The sequence below is a fragment of the Colobus angolensis genome, unplaced genomic scaffold (genome assembly GCF_000951035.1).
Source record: "Colobus angolensis palliatus isolate OR3802 unplaced genomic scaffold, Cang.pa_1.0 Scaffold201, whole genome shotgun sequence".
In the NCBI taxonomy this organism is placed as follows: domain Eukaryota; kingdom Metazoa; phylum Chordata; class Mammalia; order Primates; family Cercopithecidae; genus Colobus; species Colobus angolensis.
Genome location: NW_012115167.1, coordinates 1,983,844 through 1,994,118, shown reverse-complemented (window position 1 = coordinate 1,994,118; position 10,275 = coordinate 1,983,844). Strand labels below are relative to the sequence as shown.

At 36.3% G+C, this 10,275-nt stretch overlaps 1 protein-coding gene across 4 annotated transcripts in view; it reads left to right on the top strand.

Annotated features, from left to right (window-relative positions):
* The window catches only part of FANCL (Fanconi anemia, complementation group L), a 79,149-nt gene that overhangs the window by 64,942 nt on the left and 3,932 nt on the right, over window positions 1-10,275 (top strand). For 3 of the 4 annotated variants that reach the window (XM_011941804.1, XM_011941803.1, XM_011941806.1), the window contains 2 exons: window positions 7,322-7,472; window positions 9,678-9,761. In XM_011941804.1, the coding sequence (XP_011797194.1) occupies window positions 7,322-7,472; window positions 9,678-9,761 (235 nt within the window). The remainder of the gene's footprint in view (window positions 1-7,321; window positions 7,473-9,677; window positions 9,762-10,275) is intronic. The other variant, XM_011941805.1, reaches the window with a different exon arrangement.

The window sequence follows — 10,275 nt, the reverse complement described above, 5'->3', positions numbered from 1 at the left end:
TGAAGTCAGGTAGCATGATGCCTCCAGCTTTGTTCTTTTTGCTTAGGATTGTCTTGGCTATATGGGCTCTTTATTGGTTCCATATGAAATGTAAAGTAGTTTTTTTCTAATTCTGTGAAGAAAGCCAGTGGTAGATTAATAGGGATAGCATTGAATCTATACATTACTTTGGGCAGTGTGGCCATTTTCACGATATTGATTCTTCCTATCCATGAGTATGGAATGTTTTTCCATTTGTTTGTGTCTTCTTATTTCCTTGAGCAGTGGTTTGTAGTTCTCTTTGAAGAGGCCCTTCACATCCCTTGTAAGTTGTATTCCTAGGTATTTTATTCTCTATGTAGAAATTGTGAATGGGAGTTCACTCATGATTTGGCTCTCTGTTAATGTGTATAGGAATGCTTGTGATTTTTGCACATTGATTTTGTATCCTGAGACCTTGCTGAAGTTGCTTAGCAGCTTAAGGAGATTTTGGGCTGAGACGATGGGGTTTTCTAAATATACAATCATGTCATCTGCAAACAGAGACAATTTGACTTCCTCTTTTCTTATTTGAATACCTTTTATTTCTTTCTCTTGCCTGATTGCCTTGGCTAGAACTTCCAATACTGTGTTGAATAGGAGTGGTGAGAGAGAGCATCCTTGTCTTGTGCTGGTTTTCAAAGGGAATGCTTCCAGCTTTTGCCCATTCAGTATGATATTGGCTGTGGGTTTGTCATAAATAGCTGTTACTATTTTGAGATACGTTCCATTAATACCTAATTTATTGAGAATTTTTAGCATGAAGTGTTGTTGAATTTTATCGAAGGCCTTTTCTGCATCTATTGAAATAATCCTGTGGGTTTTGTCTTTGGTTCTGTTTATGTGATGGGTTACATTTATTGATGTGCTTATGTTGAACCAGCCTTGAATCCCAGGGATGAAGCCAGCTTGATCGTGGTAGATAAGGTTTTTGATGTGCTGCTAGATTAGGTTTGCCAGTATTTTATTGAGGTCTTTCGCATTGTTGATGTTCAGGGATATTGGCTTGAAATTTTCTTTTTTTGTTGTTCCTGTGCCAGGTTTTGGTGTCAGGGTGATGCAGGCCTCATAAAATGAGTTAGGGAGGAGTCCTTTTTCTGTTTGAAATAGTTTCAGAAGGAAAGGTACCAGCTCCTCTTTGTACCTCTGGTAGAATTTGACTGTGAATCTGTCTGGTCCTGGGCTTTTTTTGGTTGGTAGGCTATTAAATACTGCTGCAATTTCAGAACGTGTTATCGATCAATTCAGGGATTTGACTTCTTCCTGATTTAGTCTTGGGAGGGTGTACATGTCCAGGAATTTTTCCATTTCTTCTAGATTTTCTAGTTTATTTGTGTAGAGGTGTTGATAGTATTCTATAGGAGGTTTGTATTTCTCTGGGAGCAGTGGTGATATCCCCCTTTATCATTTTTTTTTGTTGTATCTGTTTGATTCTTCTCTCTTCTTCATTAGTCTGGCTAGCGGTCTATTTTGTTAATCTTTTCAAAAAACCAGCTCTTGGTTTCATTAATTTTTTTGAAGGGTTTTTCGTGTCTCTATCTCCTTCGGTTCTGCTCTGATCTTAGTTATTTGTTGTCTTCTGCTAGCTTTTGAATTTGTTTGCTCTTGCTTCTCTAGTTCTTTTAATTGTGATGTTAGGGTGTCAATTTTAGATCTTTTCTGCTTTCCCCTGTGGGCATTTTGTTATAAATTTCTCTCTAAACACTGCTTTGGCTGTGTCCCAGAGACTCTGGTATGTTGTGTCTTTGTTCTCATTGGTTTCAAAGAACTTACTTATTTCTGCCTTAATTTTGTTATTTACCCAGTAGTCATTCAGGAGCAGGTTGTTCAGTTTCTATGTAGTTGTGCGGTTTTGAGTGAGTTTCTTAATCCTGAGTTCTAATTTGATTACACTGTGGTCTGGGAGACTGTTATGATTTCCATTCTTTTGCATTTGCTGAAGAGTGTTTTACTTCCAATTTTGTGGTCAGTTTTAAAATAAGTGCGATTTGGTGCTGAGAAGAATGTATATTTTGTTGATTCGGGTGGAGAGTTGTGTAGATGTCTATTAGATCTGCTTGGTCCGGAGTTGAGTTCAAGTCCTGAATATCCTTTTTAATTTTGTGTCTCGTTGATCTGTCTGATATTGACAGTGGGGGTGTTAAAGTCTCCCACTATTATTGTGTGTGAGTCTAAGTCTCTTTGTAGGTCTCTAAGAATTTTGTGAATCTGAGTGCTCCTGTATTGGGTGCATATACATTCAGGATAGTTAGCTCTTCTTGTTGCGTTGATCGCGTTACCATTATGTAATGCCCTTCTTAGTCTCTTTTGATCTTTGTTGGTTTAAAGTGTGTTTTATCAGATACTAGTATTGCAAACCCTGCTTTTTTTTTTTTTTTTTGCTTTTTATTTGCTTGGTAAATATTCCTCCATCCCTTTATTTTGAGTCTGTGTGTGTCTTTGCACGTGACATGGATCTCCTGAATACAGCACAGCAGTGGGTCTTCACTGTTTATCCATTTTGCCAGTCTGTGTCTTTTAATTGGGGTATTTAGCTGGTTTACATTTAAGGTTAATATTGTTACGTGTGAATTTGATCCTGTCATTATAATGCTAGCTCGTTATTTTGTCCGTTAATTGATGCAGTATCTTCATAGTGTCAATGATCTTTTCATTTTCATATGTTTTTGCAGTGGCTGGTACTGGTTTTTCCTTTCCATATTTAGCACATCCTTCAGGAACTCTTGTAAGGCAGGCCTGGTGACAAAATCTCTCAGGATTTGCTTGTTTGTAAAGGATTTTATTTCTCCTTCGCTCATGAAGCTTAGTTTGGCTGGATATGAAATTCTGGGTTGAAAATTCTCTTCTTTAAGAATGTTGAATATTGGCCCCCACTCTCTTCTGACTTGTAGGGTTTCTGCAGAGAGATCAGCTGTTAGTCTGATGGGCTTCCCTTTGTAGGTAACCCAACCTTTCTCTCTGGCTGCCCTTAACATTTTTTCCTTCATTTCAACCTTGATGAATCTGACCATTATGTGTCTTGTGGTTGATCTTCTCAAGGAGTATCTTTGTGGTGGTCTCTGTATTTCCTGAATTGGAATGTTGGCCTGCCTTGCTAGGTTGGGGAAGCTCCCCTGGATAACATCCTGAAGAGTGTTTTCCAACTTGGTTCCACTCTCCCCATCACTTTCAGGCACACCAATCAAATATAGGTTTGGTCTTTTCATATAGTCCCATATTTCTTGGAGGGTTCATTTCCTTTTATTCTTTTTTCTCTAATCTTGTCTTCACACTTTATTTCATTAAGTTGATCTTCAGTCTCTGATATCCTTTCTTCTGCTTGATTGATTTGGCAGTTGATACTTGTGTATGCTTCACGAAGTTCTCGTGCTGTGTTTTTCAGCTCCATCAGGTCATTTATGTTCTTCTCTAACCTGGTTATTTTAGTTAGCAATTCCACTAACCTTTTTTCAAGGCTATTTGAGGCTATTAAATACTGCCTCAATTTCAGAACTTGTTATCAGTCTATTTGTTCAAGGTTCTTAGCTTCCTTGCATTGGGTTAGAACATGCTCCTTTAGCTCAGAGGAGTTTGTCATTACCCACCTTCTGAAGCCTACTTCTGTCAATTCGTCAAATTCATTCTCTGTTCAGTTTTGTTCCTTTGCTGGCAAGGAGTTGTGATCCGTTGGAGGAGAAGAGGCGTTCTGGTTTTTGAAATTTTCAGCCTTTTTGTGCAGTTTTTCCTCATCTTCGTGGATTTATCTACCTTTGGTCTTTCATGTTGGTAACCTTCATATGGGGTTTTGGTGTGGATGTTCTTTTTGTTGTTGTTGATGCTGTTGCTTTCTGTTTGTTAGTTTTCCTTCTAATGGACCCTTTTGCTGCAGGTCTGCTGGAGTTTGCTGGAGGTTCACTCCAGACCTTGTTTGCCTGGGTATCACCAGCGGAGAATGCAGGACAGCAAAGATTGTTGCTTGTTCCTTCCTCTGGAAGCTTCGTCCCAGAGGGGCACCCTCCAGATGCCAGCTGGAGCTCTCCTGTATGAGGTGTCCTTTGACCCCTGCTTGAGGAGGCAGTCTGTCCCTTAGCAGAGCTTGAGTGCTGTGCTAGGAGATCTGCTGTTCTCTTCAGAGCCAGCAGGCAGAAACCTTTAAGTCTGCTGAAGCTGTGCCCACAGCCACCCCTTTCCTCAGGTGCTCTGTCCCAGGGAGATGGAAGTTTTATGTATAAGTCCCTGACTTGGCTGCTGCCGTTCTTTCAGAGGTGCCCTGCCCAGAGAGGAGGAATCTGGTGAGGCAGTCTGGCTACAGAGGCTTTGCTGAGCTGCAGTAAGCTCTGCCCAGCTCGAACTTCCTGGTGGTATTGTTTACACTGTGAGAGGTCAACCACGTACTCAAGCCTCAGTAATGGTGGATGCCCCTTCCCCCACCAAGCTTGAGTGTCCCAGGTCTACTTCAGACTGCTGTGCTGGCAGCGAGAATTTCAAGCCAGTGGAATTTAGCTTGCTGGGCTTCGTGGGATGGGATCTGCTGAGATAGACCACTTGGCACCCTGGCATCAGCCCCCTTTCTAGGGGAGTGAACGGTTTTATCTTGCTGGTATTCTGGGCGCCACTGGGGTATAAAAAAACTCCTGTAGCTAGCTCAATGTCTGCCCAAACAACCACCCAGTTTTGTGCTTGAAACCCAGGGCCCTGGTAGCGTTGGCACTGGAGAGAATCTCCTTGTCTGTGGGTTGTGAAGACCGTGGGAAAAGCATATCTGGGCCAGAGTGCACCATTCCACATGGCACAGTCCCTCATGGCTTCTCTTGGCTAGGGGAGGGAGCTCCCCAACCCCTTGCGCTTCCCAGGTGAAGCGACGCCCCACCCTGCTTCGGCTTGCCCTCTGTGGGCTGTACCCACTGTCTAACCAGTCCTAGTGAGATGAGCTGGGTACCTTGGTTGGAAATGCAGAAATCACCTGCCTTCTGCCTTGATCTCGCTGGGAGCTGCAGGTCGGAGCTGCTTCTATTTGGCCATCTTGTTAGCCACTGAGAATGTCGGCTATCTCATCTCCCTGCAAGATACTTACTGAATTTTGATTTTAATTTTGGCCATATTATTTATTCCTTGGTATTTGTGGTGCTGTATATAAAGTATTTAATTCCATTGGTAATATTTAGAAATAATGTATTTTTTTTCAACTTGGGGAAAAAATTCAAAATAAGGGTTTTTAGTGATTTAATGGACAAAATAAGCAGTTTGAGAAAAAACTATTAGTTAATCACATAGCTTAATGATATAATAGTTTTGATGTCTGTCCCTTAAGTTCATTGAAATCGCTAAAAGAAGTGTTTCTGTGTCGAACTTGTTACATTTTTGATCTTTCTTTTCCCCATCTGGAATGTAAAAATACTGTGTAGTGTATCTACCTCAGATGGCTGGCTAGTAAAATCATATAATGACTTTTAGGGTTTAAAATTCACTTTTTCTGTAATTACCAAGTAACTTCTAGTTCCAGGGATGTTTTGTTTTTGGCTGTTTTCTTAATTAAAAATGTATTTTTTCTGTTCAAAATGCAATTAGGATTTTATTTGCAGTTGTGCATAAGAGAAATGGATAATGCCATTGGAAATAAATAAAAGATGCCACTGTGAAAATATTTTGTAACCTTTTTTTGGCAGGGGAGTTAACCTTTTCTTGGGTGTACAAAGGAATAGGTAGTTACGGATTTTAAATACATATGTAGAAACAGATGGAGAGAGAGAGAAAGGAGAGAGAGAGATACACTATTGTACTGATTTTAAAACTAGCTTCTTGGGAGTTTAATTTTCTGATTTCTGGATTCTGTCATCTAAACTTTTAGATAAGTATAGCATAACAGAAGAGAGTAGACATTATACCGTCAATATCCTCAAAAGTTATTTTTCAGGTATCAGGCTCTAATTCCTACTTCAATATTTTTTTTTTTTTTTTTTTTTTTAGACGGGATCTAGCTCTGTCACCAGGCTGGAGTGCAGTGGTGCGATCTTCGCTCACTGCAACCTCTGCCTCCCGGGTTCAGGTGATTCTCCTGCCTCAGTCTCCCAAGTAGCTGGGACTGTAGGCGTGCACCACCACGCCCAGCTAATTTTTGTATTTTTAGTACAGGCAAGGTTTCACTTTATTGGCAAGGATGGTCTAAGACTATCTCTTGACCTTGTGATCTACCCACCTCAGCCTCCCAGAGTGCTGGGATTACAGGCGTGAGCCACTGCACCTGGCCCACTTTTTTTTAATATGTGTAGAAGGTTAGGACAGTTGAATCCAGCTCAGTGGAACTGTGCCATGAATTCATCCAAGTGTAAACCTTGACTGAAATGACAAAATGGGATGGGTTTTCCTTAAGTATTAGGTATAAAATACATGTTTAAGGAAGTGGCTAGTTTCTTTTCATCTTAGGGTGTATCATATTCTTAAATTATTGGTGTGGCCTGTTATTTCAGATTGAAAACATTTGTAGTATGTGACTTTACATTTTGCTTACTTGAAACAATAACTAAACCCTGAATTCTTATTAAACTATTTTGATTGATTTTATATCAAAAGTATTTAGTAAGCATTTGTATCTTTTAAACATATCACATTGTTTTATGAGAAACTCTTGTTTAAAAATTGTTTTTAAAGTCAGTGATGACATTATTTAAAATTTAGTGAAACTATATTTAAGCTAATTCCTATAGAGAGGATTAAAATATGAAATGCTGAATTTAGAGATTGGCTAAAAGTTAAATGTGTAAAAACATCGTTTGCACCTTCTGTTTTAATTCTTTAAAATTGTGTAACACCTTTTCATACTCTTTGCCTGATTAGGTCTCCAACGTTTTTAATAATATTTAAAGATAATCTCACCAAATTACAAATAGCACTGCATTTAACTTGATTGCTGCAGCAAACATGAAATTAAGATTTTCATACTAAAATTGTATAGACACTTTGTACAGGTCCAATGTTAGCTATATCGTGTACATTAATATTTATTAAAGTTGTGTGTACATACATCTTGTAGTACTCATTACTATTCCATACATGTAGTATATCAAGCTTTATAATAAAAATAATTATGATTTTTTAAAAAACTATTCTTTCTCAGGTGTATAGTGTACTGTCAATAAAAAATAATCCTGTTAACACTATAGGAAGAGATGTGAAGCAGGGAGAGTTGACTCCTGTTTACTGGATTCTACTTTGTAGCTAAAATGAAGCAAAGCTTAAATTTTTTAAATTGAGTGTATTTTAAGTAAAATATTATCTGCTATTGGTAGAGTGCCATATAACTTATTCAACTTTCATTTTTTTACAGAGCTCCTTAATAAGCATTTATAGTCAGTTTTTGGCAGCAATAGAATCACTAAAGGCATTCTGGGATGTTATGGATGAAATCGATGAGAAGACCTGGGTACTTGAGCCAGAAAAACCTCCACGGTGTGCAACAGCACGCAGAATTGCATTAGGTAGGCAAAAGAGGAATAAGGGCTTGTTTTTAGGTGTTGATTTTGTATTACTTATGAAAATAAATCTAACAATGACAGTTGGACTCAGACTTCTTTATATGAAGTCAACTATTAAAATTTTCTGGTATGAACTTTTTTTTTTTTTTTTTTGCTACACGTTTAAATGTAAATATTTTAGGTGAAAAGAAGTACTGAGGTGTTTCATTATAAAAGGTGATGATCCAATGGAGGTAACATTCAGGAGTAGTGTTTAATTAGCTGTTAATTAGCACAGAAATCGTGGAACAGGTAATTCAAAATTTACATTACTTAGAACAAGGAAAAAAGTGTTAGAATAATGAAGTCTTCATTTGTGAAACTTAGAATCTTCTAAGATTTATGTGCTCAGATCTGGGAATATTTTTTGTTAGAAATACAGAGGAAGATAAAAGAACTTGCAGTAGACCATGCCACTGGAAAGAATTTGTAGTTTTACGTATTTTCTTCCCTACAAATATATGAAATTTATGGGGGAGATATGGTATAATCATAAATACTTGTGCAATGTTATATTCTCTTGACTATAAAATGGTTATGTATTTTCTTTATAAGCAAGCAAAACATAAAGTCACTTTTAGAGTTCAGCTTCTCAAGATTTTAGATAAACTATGTTTAAGCTCACATGAAATACCGTAGCTAGTTTTAAGATAACCATTTCTTTCTTTTTTGATAAATAGATACGTTGTTCAAGGGTATTTTGAAATTCTAATGTGAATCACATCCAAGTTAGTAAGCAATTTTTATACTTTATACCTAGGTATAATATAGATTATCTGGGGGGAGAATGTGACATGCATGGTATTATGAGAAGAAAGTATACTTGTACAGCAATTCTGCAAATAGTATTGTTACTTTCCTGGTTTCAAAAAGTCTAACCATATTTAATTTGGAATAATTAACCAAATTATGCTATATTTGTGAACAAGTAGATACTAAGAATGAAAATATTTTCTTCAAAGAAATGTAGTTATTCATTTTTTTGTGGCCCCATTAAAATAATTATCAGGTTATGATTAAGTATACTTATATTTCTCATTCAGCATAAATCGCCTAGTTTTTAATTCATTCCCTATTTACCTGTTAGCTTCTTTTTTCTCCTCCAGGCATGATTTGCCTTCTTAAGACTCAGTTTTGAACAATGAATGGAAAAATTAGTTAATATGCCCATATTAAATGAAAATACTGTCTGGAGCCATTACTAGATGACAGTGTTGAGGGCTAATAAGAGATTTATGTTCATAGTAAATATTGTGTTACCAAATGAAATTATAACTTTTTGTATTTTTATTTTTCTCACTGAATGGCTAGTCATTTTTTTCCATTAATGACCTCTTTTTGCCAGATGTGCAATAATTGCATTTATGTTGATGCCAGCCTCAGTGAAAGGCTTATTTTACTGTATAGAATTTATCAAGACATTTTTTACCATGAAAATGAAATCCAAATTGATCTTAAGCAATTACACTATGTACCTTCAAAAAATAGAAGTAAAATTTCTGAAACTTATGCTGTAGTCCAGTACAGTTAAAATTTATAAAAGAATCTAGTGCCAGTTTTCTTAGGTCTCATGAAATTAAGTTACTTACTGTTTTGGTTATTAATGAACAGTTGCCAATGTGAATGAAATATTTTGTTAAATTATAAGGGAGAGTTTCACATGCAGCAAAATAATTCAGAAAATACTTTTATAAATTTTTATAAAACTTGAATCTTTAATGTTTGTTTTTACCATTTACTGTATTGCTGGTCTTTTTACATTTGGCCATAGTTCTATGAAATGTAAACTTTTTTAAGAAAGCCATGAAAAGTAATTTAGCTAATTATTTCTTCAGCATGTGACTTGTGATAGTTTTGATATTAAAGACTTTTATCACTCCACAGAACATTTTTATTTAAACTTAAATACAGTTGACCAGAATTGCAATCTCATTAAATATATCAATTTGTTGATTGGCTGAAATTTAAGATCCCTTTAATGAGAATCATATCAACATTACTTCTTTTGGTTAAATTATATTTACCATTACAAAAAACTACAAAACATTCGGTTAATCTTTCCGTGGGTATACAGTGAAATAGGTGGCCAGACCAACACCTCTTTATTTTTTATTGGCTTGTTTGATGAGCTGTTCTACTTCTAAAAGATTTAATTTTGTTTCATTCCAGGGAATAATGTTTCCATAAATATAGAGGTAGACCCCAGGCATCCTACTATGCTTCCTGAGTGCTTCTTTCTTGGAGCTGACCATGGTATGACATCTGAGATTTAAACGTTTATTAATAGAGTCATAAAATCCTTGCCTACCATTGTTAAATTATTATACAATATTAGTATATTAATGGTAGTTTTTATTTTTTTTTGTCTGAGACAGAGTTTTGCTCTTGTTGCCCAGTATGTAGTGTAATGGCATGATCTTGGCTCACTGCAACAATGATAGTTATTTTAAATGAAAATGCCTCAGCATTGTGAACTGTGTAATTTTTTTAACATAATACATATAATTTTGATTTTTTAATCAAGTAGTTAAGAAACATTCTATATCAAATGTGGCTTTGCAAACCAAGAGTAGAGCATGCAATTATTAAACCTTTTTTTTTTTTTTAATCTGAAGTGGTAAAACCCTGGGAATTAAGCTGAGCCGGAACATACATTTGTGGTAGGTACCTTGACATAATACATATAATTTTGATTTTTTAATCAAGTAGTTAAGAAACATTCTATATCAAATGTGGCTTTGCAAACCAAGAGTAGAGCATGCAATTA